General features: G+C 34.7%; 1 protein-coding gene across 1 annotated transcript in view; it reads left to right on the top strand.

The window, feature by feature from the left end:
• CHMP2B (charged multivesicular body protein 2B) overlaps positions 1-16,419 on the top strand; it is a 28,992-nt gene that overhangs the window by 8,879 nt on the left and 3,694 nt on the right. Inside the window, exons 2-4 of the mRNA XM_077878749.1 lie at positions 5,344-5,435; positions 9,586-9,780; positions 13,884-13,986. Of these exons, the coding sequence (XP_077734875.1) occupies positions 5,344-5,435; positions 9,586-9,780; positions 13,884-13,986 (390 nt within the window). The remainder of the gene's footprint in view (positions 1-5,343; positions 5,436-9,585; positions 9,781-13,883; positions 13,987-16,419) is intronic.

The raw sequence follows: 16,419 nt of genomic DNA, 5'->3' as shown, positions 1-16,419 counted from the left end.
AACCCCATTAAGTTTATCTACAGTTTAATAATTTGCTAGAAGAACTCTTAAAACTCAGGAAAGTGTTTTACTTAGGAGTAGCCAATGGAAGGAATGTTTTGGGCGCTGTAAGCAGCACAGAGCTTTCATCCTTTTCAGGCATGCTGCCCTCCCAGTATGCCTAATAGGATGTTTACCAACCCAGAAGCTCTCCTCATCTTATTAGGAGTTTTTTTAGCCCAATCTTTAGCCTCACTCCCTTCTCCTGAGGTCAGGTTGGTGGGGCTGAACTTCCTACCCGCTAATCAAGCATTTGTTCTTTCTAGTAACCAGCTTCCTATAAAAACTATCTAGGGGTTCCCTTTCTTGAGTTAAAAGATACTCCTATCGCTAAGGAAATTCCAAGGGTTTTAGGAGCTCTGTGCCAGGAATTCAAGACAAAGATCAAATATTAACTTGTTACTATATATTATAGCACTCTCATAATGAAAAAGTATGTATTGATAGAATTCTAGATCTTAGTAGTCAAAGCTTTCAGCAGTTGCTTTGCATCTGTATCAGTTGTCTGTCCACAATTTAACTTGTCAATATGGTGGCTTCTCTTTCACCTCTGTACTCTAATGGCTTTAGAAGACCCTCATCACTATCCCAGTATTACCTTTTCATTTTATACTAGTTGGGTTTAGGGAGTTGTCAGTACACAAAGATGTCATACTCCAGGACAGCCCTGGTGGCTCAGTGGTTTAGCACCGCCTTCAGCCCAGGGAGTGATCCTGGAGACCCAGGATTGAGTCCCATGTCAGGCTCCCTGCATGGAGCCTGCTTCTACCTCTGCCTGTGTCTCTGCCTCTCTCTCTGTCTCTTTCTCATGAATAAATAAATAAAATCTTTAAAGAAAAGTAATACTCCAAGAGTTTATTTGTAATTTCATAGTTTTGTATATAGAACACTTTCTGTTGAAATAGTAGGGTGAGTGCTTAATGTTTTTATACCAGTTCATTGGCTTAGGCAAGTAGCATTCTAAGTTCAAAAGAAGAAAATTGGGAGTGTTTGAGTATTGAGGATAAAAATGACTGATGACTGCTTTTAAAGCTAGGGAAATGAGAGCTTTGCTGTTTATTGTCTATCTACAGTTGTCAGAGGAAAGATACTGTGGACTGAATTGTATGCCCACAAAATTCATATGTTAAAGTCTTAACCCCTAATGTGACCGTATTTGGATATAGTGTGTAGAGAGGTAACTGAGGTTAAATGAGGTTATGAGGGTATGGCCCTAATCCAATAGAGGATGACCTTAAAGAAGAGGAAGAGATACCCAGAGAAAAGGCCATATGAAGATGCAGCAAGAAGGCAGCCGTCTCCATGCTAAAGAGAGAAGCCTCAGGAAAAACCAAACCTGCCAACACCTTGATCTTGGACGTTCAGCTTCCAGATCTGTTGTTTACCCAGTCTATAGTATTTGTTATAGCAGCCCTAGGAAACTAAAAAACCATGTTATTTTAAAATAGCATGCCAACCAGTGTTCCATGGAACACTGGATCTAGGAAATGTTAATAGAAATTTCTTAAAGGAGATCCTTGGATTAATAAATTTTGGATATAAAGGTATTTGGGTGGCTCAGTCTGGTTAAGCGTCTGACATTTGATTTTAGCTCAGGCCATGATCTCAGGGTCCTGGGATCAAGCCCCATGTTGGGCTCCCCACTCAGTGGGGAGTCTGTCTGTCTTCCTCTCCCTCTGCTCCCCCCCCTGCTTGTGCATGTGCTCTTTCCCTCTTAAGTAAGTAAATAAACAAATCTTTTAAAAAATAAATAATTTTGGGAAATAATCTACCATATATTCCTCCCCTTAAGAATTGACTGCATTTTTTTTTCCCCCAATTTTATCCAGGGATGCCTGGGTGGCTCAGCGGTTGAGCGACTGCCTTTAGCTCAGGGCATGATCCTGGATCCCAGGATTGAGTCCCACATTCAGCTCCCCACAGGGAGCCTGCTTCTCCCTCTGCCTGTGTCTCTGCCTCTCTCTCTCTCTGTGTCTCTCATGAATAAATAGGTAAAATCTTAAAAAAAAAACAAAAAAACAAAACAGAACAACAACAAAACTTTAACACTTCCTAAATATATTTGTCTATGGAATATTTCCTTTCTCTTTTTTAAGTGAAATGTGTTGCCCATCCAGAATAAAGTAGGTGGTAGGAGAGACAGACGCCCCCCTCCATTTCCCTTATACATATGATATGGTTTCCTGTATCTAAGGAACTTACAAAATGACATCCCTAGAAAATCCTGAGCATGAGATGTCCACCAATATAACTTCATTGAGAAATAGTATGCAAAGGAGGTGAAATAGATGTCTTGTAAGGAGGAGCTCTGGCATCTTATTTTACCTTTTATTCAGAAAGTCATTGTAGTTGATTAGTTATACTTTATATAATGACTTGAAATGTTTTTCGTCCTGTACAATTTTATTAATACAGGTCTATATTTATAAGAATTATGTTTCTGATAACTTTATTTCTTGTTTGTCTAAAAGGCTTCATTCACAGCATAATATAGTAGTTACAATCAGAGGCCCTGGAATCAGACCACCTGTACAAGAATCCTAGCACTGTTTCTTCCTTGGGCAGATTTCCTCACCAAATATCAATTCCCTCCTCTGAAAAAAAGTGAGATAATAGTACTTACCTTTGTGGTGGTTGTGAACCACGTCGTATAGTGCCTATTCCTCAATATAGTTTTTATTCTGACTCAGTAAAGTTATATGTTATATAAAGAAATGTGTAGAACATAAATTGTGATGTTCCATTAGTAAAAGGATAATGAGTGTTGGCTCTTGTTTTATTTGAGGTAAAATCCACATAACATTGACCATTTTAAAGTGAACAACAATTTAGTGGCATTTAGTGGTTATATACCACTGTTGAAGTACCACCATTCTACTTCCAAAACATTATCACCTCACAGTAAAATCCTATACAAGTGAAGCAATGACTCTGCATTCTCCTTTTGCTCCAACCCCTGGCAACTACCAGTCTGCTTTCTATCTTCATGGATTTATCTTTTCTCATATGTCATATGAGCATAATCATAAAATGTGACCATTTATATCTGGCTTCTTTTGCTTAGTATAATATTTTGAGATTTATTAATGTTGTAGTATCAGTACTTCATTTTTTTTTTTTTTTTTTTATAAAACTTCTTATACCTAGAAGTGGAATTACTGGGTCATATGATCATTTTATATTTATCTTTTTGAGGAGCCACCAAATTGTTATCCACAGTGGCTGAAACCATTTACATTTCTACCAGCAAAATATAAGGGTACCGATCTTCACATCTTCAATAACACATGCTGTTTTCCACTTTTGTTTTTGAATATAGCCATTCTGGTGGATGTGAAGTATTTCTCATTTCCCTTATGACTAATGATTTGAGCATCTTTATGTGTTTATTGGCCATTGCTGTATCTCCTTGGGATAAGTTCTATTCAGATCCTTCAACCATTTTTAATGAGATTGTCTTGTTTTTGAGTTTTAGTAGTTCCATATAATATTCTGGATATTAGGGGATCCCTGGGTGGCACAGCGGTTTAGCGTCTGCCTTTGGCCCAGGGCGCGATCCTGGAGATCCAGGATCGAATCCCACGTCAGGCTCCCGGTGCATGGAGCCTGCTTCTCTCTCTCTCTCTCTCTCTCTCTCTCTCTGTGTGTGTGTGTGACTATCATAAATAAATAAAAAATTAAAAAAAAATATTCTGGATATTAGACTATTAACACATATATAGTTTGTATACATTTTCTCCCTTTCTGTACAATGTCTTTCCAAAAATTGATAATGTCCTTTGGGACATAGCCTTTAAGTTTCATGTAGTCCATCTTATCTATTTTTCTTTTGTTGCTCATGCTTTTAAGAATTTATTGCCAAATCCCAGATCATGCAGATTTATTCTTATGTTTTCTTCTAAGAATTCTATGATTTCATTTCTTATATTTATTCTTATTTTAATTTTTAAAAAATATATTTATTTAGAGAGAGCATGTGCATGTGAGCGGCAGAAGGGGATAGAGGAAGGGAGAGACTTTAAAGCAGACTCCATGCCAAGCCTGGAGCCCAGTGTGGACTCAATCTCACGATCATGACTTGAGCCAATTAAGAGTTGGACCTTAACCAACTGAGTCACCCAGGTGCCCCTAGTTAATTTTTATGTATATTGTGATGTAGGGGTCCGGTTTCATTCTTTTTCATGTGGACATTCTGTTGTCTCAATGCCATTTGATGAAGAGACCATTTTCTCTGTTACAGTTGTTCTTAAATCTACCTCTTGACTGGAAAGGTACTCTAATGAAGTGACTAAGATTAGGAGACAGAACACTTGGATCCAAATCTGGCATTACTACTTACTACCTTGTGACCTTGGGCAAGTTATTTAAACTTCCTAACACTCAATTTTCTTCGAATATAGAAAAAGCAACCCCATAGCATTGTTGTGAATATTATATACTAGGTATACACCACTTAGCAAGATTCCTGATAATGAGAGATCCGTTTTGGCAAGAATTACCATCCATATCTGTGATTTGTGAAGAAATTACTATTTAGTAACAATTAACCCAATTTATGGTCCATCAGGCCTAGACTAATACTTTAATTCTTCAAAAGATGGGACTAATGAATCCATAATGAATCCAAATGAATTGAGATAAGTTAAAAAAACATTAAGATCGAGTGGAAATTTAAAAGTATATCAGGACATTATGTATGCTGCTTACACCTTAATAATATCCTTATTTTATGAATAAGAACCCTGAAGTTTAGAATATTAAATAATTTTGCCAAGATATCATCATATAATGACCCAGTGGCAGAGGGAGGATTCAAATCCAGGTCTGCCTCATTATAAGGTCTGCTGCTTCACTCTAGAGTAGAAAAAGGATTTAATAAACCCATGATCTATCTTCCTTCCTGGAATTTAATTAATACTGGCAGAGGAAGAAATGAGAAATTGTGTGTGTGTGTGTGTGTGTGTGTGTGTGAGGGAGAGTGAGAGAGACACACATGATATGTGCCACATAAAGCATTGCATACTATCAGTTCTCTAAAGGAATATTTTATTGTGATTTATATACACTTTTGGTTAAATCTCAGACTATGGCATATCTGTAAGTATCTTGTAATTCTTTATATAATTAATATTTATAATCCAAGTATTAGTATTTGACAATTTTTTAGTGTATTGAATGAAAAATTTTAACATCTAGTAAATCAAGGTTTCTTTTTTTATTAAGGTCTCCAAGTCTAATATTTCAACTGGTATTGAAGAAAATTTTAGAATTCATACATTTAGGTTTTTTTTGTGGTTCTCTTAGATGTAATAAAAGAACAGAATCGAGAATTACGAGGTACGCAGAGAGCTATAATCAGAGATCGAGCAGCTTTAGAGAAACAAGAAAAACAGCTGGTAAGTAGAACATTAAATTTCAGTTTAACTTTTCAAAAAAATTCAGAAATTAATGTTAGAATAATTAGCTAAGAAAAAGACACATGGCAGGTGGTGATTTACTAAGAAATGGCATTTAATGCCTTCCTGCCTTTTCTGCTTACCTTTGTTTATTGTGTCATTCTGATGATTTTTATCAGGATTCTGTGTATCCTGCTGATTATAAAATCAGATTATTCTTCAGTTTGTAGAAGTTATGAATGCTTATGAGGAAATACTGCTCAAAACGCAGCTACCTTATTCTTGGTTAAAAACAAAGGCAGAATAATCCTGAATTACAAGAAATAATTACATTAACTCATTGGTGTCTTATTTGATATTTTAGTGGTCATTGTGCCTGTGGTAATGAGTGTACTTTTTAAAAAATAGATTATCTTGCCCACCTTAAAAATTTTTATACTTTTAAATGTATGTTGCTTAAAATCTTTAAACAGCATGATTGAGGTAATGTCGACATGCAGTAAACTAAACATTTAAAGTATATTATTTCATGCATTTTGGCATATGGATAAACTCATGAAACCATTACGGCCATCAAGGTAACGGACATAGCCTAAAAAATTTCCTTACTCGCTTTGTAATGTCTTTCTTTTCTTTTCTTTTCTTTTCTTTTCTTTTCTTTTCTTTTCTTTTCTTTTCTTTTCTTTTCCTTCCATTTATAAAAAAAAAGATTATTTAAATTCAATTAACATAATGTATTATTGGTTTCAGAGGTAGAGATCAGTGATTCATCAGTTTCGAATAACACCCGTGGTCATTACATCACGTGTCTTCCTTAATGCCCATCCCCCAGCTACCCCATTCCCCCACCCCCCTCTGCTCTAGCAGCCCGTTTGTTTCCTGTGATTAAGAGTCTCTTATGGTTTGTCTCCCTCTCTGATTTTATGTTGTTTTTTTTTTCTTCTCTTCCCCAATGATCCTCTGTTTTGTTTCTTGAATTCCATATATGAATGAGATCATGTAATGTCTTTGACCTATCCCTCCCTGATTCCCTCCTCCCCAGCAAACACTGATCTGTTGATGTAGATTAGTTCACATTTTCTAGACTTTATATAAATAGAATCATATAATATGAACTCTGTTTTTTTTAACATGGCTTCCTTCACTCAACCCGGTTATTTTGAGATTAATTGATGTTATATAATCACTATTAGTTTTTAAAATTTACTTCATAGATGGATACTTAACAATTTATCTGTTAACCAGCTAGTGGACATTTGGGTTATTTCCAGGTTTGGGCTATTTTGAATAAAGTTGCTGTAAAGATGGAATTGAAGTCTTTGTATGAACATATGTTTTGGTTTCTCTTGGGTATACTCCTAGGAGTGGGATTGCTGGATCATAGGGTAAGTGTATGTTTAACTGTGTAAGAAACTGCTAGACAATTTTGCAAACTGGCTGTAATGTTTTCTCTTCCTGCCAGCTATATATGAAAGTAAAGTTGTTGCACATCCTGGCCAATAGTTAGTTGGAGTTGACAGTCTTTTTGTCATTCTGGTGGTGTATAGTGGGTTGTCATTTTAAATTGTATTTTGCTAATTGCTAATGATGTTCAGTGTCTTTTCATGTGCCTGCCTGTCTTTTAAGAGCTTTTGTTTTTTTTACATATTTCAAATACAAGTACGTTGTTAAATATACATTTTGCAAATGTTTTCTCCAGTTATTGGCCTTGTCTTTTAATTTCCTGATAGTGTTTTTGGTGAAACAGAAGATTTTTATTTTAATCAAGTGCAATATTCTTTTCTTCTATGAGTAGTACTTTTAGTGTCCCAAGAAATCTTTCCCTAACCGAAGGTCACTAATATTTTCTCTTAAGTTTTCTTCTAGAAGAATTAGTTTTATTTTATTTTATTTTATTTTTTATTTATGATAGTCACAGAGAGAGAGAGAGAGAGAGGCAGAGACACAGGCAGAGGGAGAAGCAGGCTCCATGCACCGGGAGCCAGACGTGGGATTTGATCCCGGGTCTCCAGAATCGCGCCCTGGGCCAAAGACAGGCGCTAAACCGCTGCGCCACCCAGGGATCCCAAGAATTACAGTTTTAATTCTTACATTTAGGACTGTGAACATATTGAATTGAGTTTTACTGTGTTAACCAGCTGAGGGTAGAGGTTCACTTTTGCATCTATTGAGATGCGGATTATGTAGTTTTTCTCCTTTGTTATGTAGTGAATTACATTTATTGAGTCACTAAAGTTGAATCAAGCTTTTGCTCCTGGGATAAGCCCCTTTGGTAATGACCTGTTTTTTTGAAATGTTTTTTTTTCAGTATGCTGGAATTTTGTTAAGAGTATTTGCACCCGTGTTGGTTGAAAGATACTGATTTGTATGTTTTCATGCAGTGTCTTTATTTGGCTTTGACATCTGAGTGAGGCTGACTTTAAAGTATAATTTGATATTTCTTACTCTTTCTTTACTGGAAGACTTTGTGTATTCTTCCTTTAAATGTTTGATAGGACTCATCAGTAAAGCTTTTGAGAGTGAACATCTGTCAAGTGATTTGTCCATGTCTACTAAATTTTAAAATGTAATGACCTATTATTCATAATATTCTCATATTATCCTTTAACATCTTTAGGATATGAAGTGATGCCCTCCTTTGCATTCCTAATCTTTGCAATTTGTGTGTTCTCTTTGTCTCCTTTATTCCCCTTATCTATCTAGCTGATGGCCTGTCAATTTGATCAATCTCTTGTTTAAAAAAACAGAGGGGTAGGGCTTTTGATTTCATTAATTTTCTATATTTTTTTCTTACTACACAGATTTCTTTCATTTGTTTGTTGTTTTTTTTTCCTTTGTATTTACTAAGTGTGCCACTTACTTTTCTTTTTTCTACCTTTTCAATTTCAAAGCTTTGAGATACCTTTTTTCTAATAAAAGCTTTAATGCGATAAATTTCCCTCTAGGAACTATTTTAATGGTAGCCCACACATTTTCATGTGTTGCATTTTCATTTTATTAAGTTCAAAATATTATCTTATTTCTCCTGAGATTTTTTTTCAACTGATGACTTATCTAGAACCATGCTGTTTAATTTCTGCTTATTTATGATATTCCTTTCTTTTCCTTACTGATTTTCAGTTTAATTTCATTGTGGTTAGGGAACCACATGATTTGTATGATTTCAGTCCTCTTAAATTTACTGAGTCTTGTTTTCTGATGGAAAATATATTTGGTGATTTTCTTTTTTAGTATACACTTACAAAAAACAAGTATTCTGCTTTTAGTGATGAAGTTTTTATAAATGTTGGTTAGGTCAAGTTGATGATAGTATTTTTTGCAACTCTGTCTCATTGCAGATTCTCTGTCCACTTGTTCTAACAGTTATAGCAATGTCCTTCAGAGGGGAGTTGTTGATATTTCTCCTGCTAATTGTGTATTTGTTTCTCTTTCCAGTTCTATCAGTTATGCTTCACATATTTTGAAGCACTGTTCTTAGGTACATGCTCATATAGGGTTGCTTTAACATCTTTATTGATTCCTTTATAATTATGAAATGCCCTTTTTTATTTCTGGTAATATTCCTTGTTCTCAAGCTTGTTTGTGTGTTTGATCTGCTGTTCATGTACCCACTCCTGATTTTCAGATTTTAGTAATTATATGGGATATATCTTCTATCCTTTTACTTAGCTGTGTTTTTGTAATTAAAATTTTCTTGATACAGAATATAGCACAGCTTATGTCCTTATCTAAAATGACAACCTGCTTTTACTGAGGTGGTAGGTGAACCTTCTCACTTAGCTTTAAACCTACCACTGTGCTCTTTTTGCTCCGTCCCACCAACTCTCTCTTTTTTTTCTTTTTCCTACTGACTTTTGATTTGAGCTTTTTCATTTTCTTTTGGGCTATTTGTAAATATTGTTTTATATAAACTTTGCTTTGTATTTGTGGATGAAGGTACTAGTTCTCTCTTTCCCGTGTAAACATGTGGAATGAATTACCCTCTCAGATTACTCTTTATCTCTGTGACTTTATGACTGCCTCTTCCTCTCTTCATGATCAGGGGAAAAAAAAAAAAGGTATATGATGTGTCTTTGATTTTCTTCTAAAATAAATCACTGGGGACTACCTATCAATGATTTTATTCTCTGCTTTTTATTTCCTTTCTTAGGAATTAGAAATTAAGAAAATGGCTAAGATTGGTAATAAAGAAGCTTGCAGAGTTTTAGCCAAGCAGCTTGTACATCTACGGAAACAGAAAACAAGAACTTTTGCTGTAAGTTCAAAAGTCACTTCTATGTCAACACAAACAAAAGTGATGAATTCCCAGATGAAGATGGCAGGAGCAATGTCTACTACAGCCAAAGTAAGTGGGGACCTTTATATCCATACATTTGTAATTTTATCTAAGACATTTAATGTCAGTATTCAAATCAGATTTAAAAGTACCTCCTGATGTATATGTGGTACAGAATCTGTGAAATATTTAATAAAAGGAGTTATGATACTACATAATCCAGATAACTATGTCTAGATTTTTTAAGTATAGTTAACTTACATTATTATATTAGTTACAGTTGTGTATAGATTTTTTATTAATTTGTTATATTGTAAAATCTCTTGTTTCAGGACATTTTGATTGTCCCAAGGTCATGTGTAGCCTCTAAATTTTTTAAACTGACTTAAAATATTGTTTACTTTTTTCCCTTAAATTGTCAGAAGATTTTTGGTCTTAGTTCATTAAGCTATAAGTTTTGATTACTTTTGAGTAATAGTTTGCTCTTGATTCATTTTCATGTGTCAGAGAGATACATGATTTCTGTCAGGAGGATTTATCAATTTTTATCAGGAACTTATGTTTAACTTCTGGCCTTTTTTTTTTTTTTTAAAGATTTTGTTTATTCATTCATGACGGACTGAGAGAGAGAGAGGCAGACACAGGCAGAAGGAGAGGGAGAGAAGCAGGCTCCATGCAGGGAGCCTGACGTGGGACTTGATCCCAGGTCTCCAGGATCACACCCCAGCCCGAAGGTGGCGCCAAACCTCTGGGCCACCGGGGCTGCCCAACTTCTGGCCTTTATATAAAAAAATGTTTTTACTATAGAGTTTAAAGGACTCTGAGCTTTTTGTAGAGAGAGAGAGTGCGGTGGGGTGGAGGGTAGAGGGAAAAGGAGAGAGAGAATCTTAAGTAGGCTCCATGCTCAGCACAGAGCCTGATGCAGGGCTTGACCTCATGACCCTGAGATCATGACCTCAGCCAAAATCAAGTTGGACAGTTAACTGGCTGAGCCATCCAGGCGCCCTTAAGCTTTCTCATTTTTAATAAATAATGGACCCCCTTGATATATATGAAGTACTCTAAAGACTAAGAAGATATTTTAGACAAAGGCCCTGCCCTCACAGATTTTATAGTTCATTTGGGGATGAGATGAGGTTAGGGAGCAGGGAGGTTAAGCTATATCTAACAGGGAAACTACCTACAATATTTATCAGTTTGCATTAAGTTTCAATGAACTGCACAAATCTTTAAATTGAATGATCTGAAAGACTTTGCAGAAGACCTAGGTCTTAAAAATACCACTAGGTATTAAATATAAAGAAGTAGGCATATGAAGACCAAAAGAAAAGAAAGCCACAGAGGAGAGAAAGTAGGAGGTTCATATTAGAAAAATGGTATGTACAGTTGATTCTCATTATTTGAAGTAGTTAATGTTCTGTAAAGTTCGCTGTACTGAATTAGAGAATATCAAACCATTGCTACTAGGGGAAATACAGGGTTCGTTCCTCTGAGCCTTTGGTCACAACGTTTTTGTCAACCAGCTTATACTTAACATTTTATGTGTTTCTATTGAAAGACGCTGTAGTTAATAAATACTGTTGATTCATTAACGTTGAACTTGTGCCTAATCAAAGCTGTTAACGTGTATTTTCTCCAGGAACACATCATAGTTTCATGCACTTAGGAACACTATACAACAGTTTGGTACTATGGTTGGGGCCATTTTAAATGGAAAAATCAACAAAGGGTACAAAAATGTGGCACTAAGTAGACCACAATAAGGCAGAGTGTCACCTTGTTCAACCTCAGCTAGAAATAAGCATATTGGGTAACTCACATTTTTTTGCTGTTCTCTGTGTGTCTAGAGAGGAACACAAAAGTTCTGTGTGTATTGGTTTGAGGTTACAAATAAATTTTAGTGAGGAGGTAGATCCACAAACATGGAATCCAAAAATAATGAGGAGCAACTATAATTGTGTTTTAGGTTACAGAGCACATGAAAATAGAATTTATCCATCTTTGGTGCAGTAAGTATAGTGACACATTATGTTCTTTAAAAAAATAGAGGAAGTTTCAATACAAGTTTTGTTTTGTCAATTAACTAACTCTTGGTGGATCTTTTACAGATCCATTTTCTATTACACAGTTTAGGGCAAAAACTTTTGTTTTCCTTTGTTCTTTTACAATTGGAGAGAACCAAACATCTAATTTGGGAAAAGATCATATGTGCTGATCACACACTTGAGATGGGTAACCTTTCAATTACAGTAAGGGGAAAACTGCTTATTTTGTAATTTTTTTTTTTTTTTTTTTGCAGGCATTAGGCTAGGAAAAGGTACCAAATACGGTCCTGCCATATAGAAGTAATCGAATAGAGATATCTGAACTAGAATTTTCACTTATTTTTTTTTTAAGAAATGTATTAACTCAGCAAATATTTGTTTAAACTTTATAGGTAGGAAGTATAACAAATGATGGGGATAAAGTGGAAAGCAAAACTAGGCAAGGGTTTGAACTGTACAGTCTATTTCAGATTTTATTTATGTATTTGAGAGAGTGAGTGGGAAGAGGTACAGAAGAAGGACAAGGAGATTCTGTGCTGAGCTTGGAGTCCAACCCTGGGCTCAATCCCAGGGTCCTGATGAAATCATGACCTGACTTGAAATCAAGAGGTGGACACTCAACCAACTGAATCACCCTGGCACCTCCCTACGATCTGTTTCAAAAACAGCCTATTTGAGAAGTAGTTTAATGTGGCAATTAGTAACATACATTCTGGACCAGATTACTTGAGTTTGAATCTTATTTCTATTCATTTAGCTTTGTGTCTTTTGGCAAGTTATTTGCCCTCTGTGCCTTCATTCTCCATTTTTAATACAGGGAAAATGGGGGCAACTAGTACATAAAAGATGTGTCAGGTTTAAATAAATGTCTTTTAACTTTAAACGTTATACACAAAGTGTTTTGAACAGTGTCTGGCACATAATTAAGACTATATTGGCAGTTACTACTTTATTATTGTTGTTAGTAGTATTAGGTACAGCAGTACTTTAGGTTGCAAGTGAAGTAAAATAATACACATCAGTAAATAGGGAATTTCATCTACAGTGAAATAGAATTTTAGAGGGTTATCTATTCTAATCAAGGATGTCAGGGACTACTTCCCTAGGAAAATAGTGAAATCTGTAGTGTTGATAGTAAAAACAAATGTAGAGGAGCTTTCCAAGTGTGAGACAGTATATGCATAGGTCCTATGGCAAGAGAGAATATGGTATATTTAAGGAAGTGAAAGATCTGTGTGGCTAGAGGGCAGTGGTACACAGTAAGACTAGCTTGTTAAGCAGAATTCAGTGGTGTTGGGTCTCATAGTGAATTATGGAATTTGGCTTTTAATGCTAAGAACAATGGAAAACCACTTCAGAGGTGTGTGGGCTGGAGAGGGATGGGGAAAATCCAGTGTTATACCAAGGTTATTTTGGCTGTAGCATTGTATAGATTGAGAAAAGACTGCTTAGTATCTTTGAAACTGGTGTGTTTTTATATTGTATGGTGTCTTTTAATGCTTAACCGTCTGAGCCACTTAGGCACCTATACTGAAAAATTTTATATATAATATGTATAAAATGTTTTGGCCATATTAGATAGCATTAATCCCTTTTAATGAAATAACTTTTGAATATAAAATGTTAGAGAATTCTTGGCATATATTTTTTGTAAAACTTATGTAATGTTCATTTCTTGAAACTGTGGTTAAAAATTTGTTAATGGTTAAGTATGTATGCTGTGTATCCTCCTTTTTAATTTAGACCTCTAAAGCTTAATGAAAAATTTTGTAAAATTTAAATTGCAATTCTTTTCAATTTAGACATTACCTGCTTGCCACATAATAGGCAAATGTAGTTTTCTCACTTGAATAGCAATGGATTTTTTTTTGTTGACAATGTTTTTTAATTACTTTTTTTTTTGCCTACTGTTCATATGAGTTTTTTCTCACCCTGTTCTTTATTGCATAAATGTTAAGCAGATGGTTTCATTTTTTTCTAGAATACTTAACAGTCTTATGTTTGATTATGGCAGGATGTATATCTTTAGAAAGCCTGTATCTAATTTGATATGTTCTCTTTGGAGTTATTTCATAGTAAAAATGTCACAATTATGTAGCCAACATGAATCTTTTCATCTATTTAAAGACAATGCAAGCAGTTAACAAGAAGATGGATCCACAGAAGACATTACAAACAATGCAGAATTTCCAGAAGGAAAACATGAAAATGGAAATGACTGAAGAAATGAGTAAGTTTAATAACTTGTAATGAAATTTACGGTTTTTTCACCTTTGAATCAGCCAGGTTTATTTACTAGCAACCTCATATTCTAATCCATAAAAGCACAAATGTTGAAAAAAGCAATGATACAGCACCCATCTGAATGGATGTCTGTATTATAAACTCCAGTGTATTTTTATGTTGGCAAAGTATGAGGCTCAAATCCTATCAAGCTTTACTGGAAGGAAAAATATAAAATAAGATATGCCATATTTCTTTGCTATATTGGCCTCAGCAGTTCTTTGTCATTGATAAGTGGACCAAAAACAACTTGTGAATACGATAACTTCCTGGTATGAATTTGGCAGTTTCAGAGTTGTGTTGATTCTTTCATACTAGAGATCTCTATTTTTATTGGAGGTAGACATAATGGAACTCCTTTGTTCTTATTTTTTCCTTTTCCTTCCCAGAGTTATTTAATATTTAGTTTTCTTCTTTTTGACTATAAGTGCATTTGTAGGAGAATACAAAGGAACAAAGTTTATTTTAAAAATCTATTATTATACCCCCAGATATAGTTAGTGTTATATGCTTCTTTCCTGTATTTTCCCATATCTTTTAGTAGTTAAATCATATTACATGTGCAATTTTGAACCTTATCCTGCTTTTAAAAATCATAAGAGTATGATATACGCATGTACTCAGAACCTTAAATCTTCTTTGAAGTCTTTTTTTAAATAGCAGTAATATTGCATAACATCAGTAGTAAATAACCTCAATCTTAATTTATTAAACCATGCTTACATTGGTTAGTAAGATTGTTTTAAAATTTATAGTGTATTAGGTAATCCTTTGATAAATTTTTCTGTATTATTTTTGTCTAAATTTCTTAAATCTTTTTAAGAATATTTATTAAACTTTTTAAAGGCTTTTGGTTCATACTGCCAAATTCTTCCCAGAAAGACTATACCAATCTTTATTTTGCCACTAATCAGTAAGACACCCTTTACAGAGTCCTGGTCAACACTGAATTGTTATGTAACATATTGTTATGTTATGGTATTTCAAAACTGACATCATTATTTTACTAAGTTATTTTCTAATTGTTTTGCAACTATATAGAGAGATATGCTAGTTTAGCTCTGCTTAGCTGCCAGAATTTTAATTTAATGGCATTTAGTGTGTAAAATAGTATCTATTTTTGTTTTGTTTTGTTTAAAGATTTTATTTATTCATTCATGAGAGACAGAGAGGAGGGAGGCAGAGGGAGAAGCAGGCTCCCCATAGGGAGCCTGATGCAGGACTCCATCCCAGGACCCCTGGATCACAACCTGACCCAAAGGCAGATGATCAACCACTGAGCCACCCAGCTGCCCCTATAAAATAGTATCTAATTACATTACCAAGATTACTAAACTCAACACTGTTCAAGTATTCAATTTCAGAATATATGTTTTCCTTTTCGGAGTTAATGAAATTGTATGTGTATCTTTGATAGTTCAAAAATTCTGTAGCTTTGATTGTGAATCTTTGAAAAATACAACTTTTTGAAACATCATTAGTGAAGTTTTAATGACTGTGAGAAATGTCATTTATATAATGATCATAGTATCTAACATGTTTTTGTGATTTCCAGTGATGGCACAGGTGTAAACATATCTTAGAGGAATTAACTTTTCCATTAAGCTATAACGAAGAGAATCAATAAGCTCATACACTCATATCTATCATAGTTCTCATTTGTATTTTAGTACTTTGCAAATGGGTCTGAAAGAATAGTAATTGTCGGTGATTACTCATATCTTCTATGACCTAGTAAAGTACATTAACATTAGTATTTTCATCCAAAGGTAAATCCAAGATTTGAATGGATATATATTTTTCCAGTTGAAGAACTTGTTCATGTTCAAATTTTGGAAACATGATCTTTGAGAAGTCTGTATTATTCATGCATGTGCACACAAACACACACACATTTTATTTATATATATGTATTAGTTATTTTATATATATAAATATATATATATGGTTAATTTTGTTACAGTTTTTCTGAAAGCATTCTTTGTTAGGCCCTGATTACACCTCTCTGTTCTTTCTCATCTGTCTCTCTCATTTTTTTTTTGCGACTGCTTCTTCATTGAGTCCCTTATAGACTTTGTTTTTTGTTTTTGTTTTTTTTTTAATTTTTTTATTTATTTATGATAGTCACACAGAGAGAGAGAGAGAGGCAGAGACACAGGCAGAGGGAGAAGCAGGCTCCATGCACCGGGAGCCCAACATGGGATTCGATCCCGGGTCTCCAGGATCGCGCCCTGGGCCAAAGGCAGGCGCCAAACCGCTGCGCCACCCAGGGATCCCCCTTATAGACTTTGACTTAGACTTCCCACCCCCATTATTACTTCACTAGCATCAGAGTATTACAACTGCTAAATTATTTTTCAGAAACTTATCTCTGAAGATG

Source organism: Canis aureus, chromosome 30, assembly GCF_053574225.1.
Source record: "Canis aureus isolate CA01 chromosome 30, VMU_Caureus_v.1.0, whole genome shotgun sequence".
Classification (NCBI taxonomy): Eukaryota; Metazoa; Chordata; class Mammalia; order Carnivora; family Canidae; genus Canis; species Canis aureus.
The sequence above is the reverse complement of the archived record's forward strand: the minus strand, read 5'-3'. Positions and strand labels throughout refer to the sequence as shown.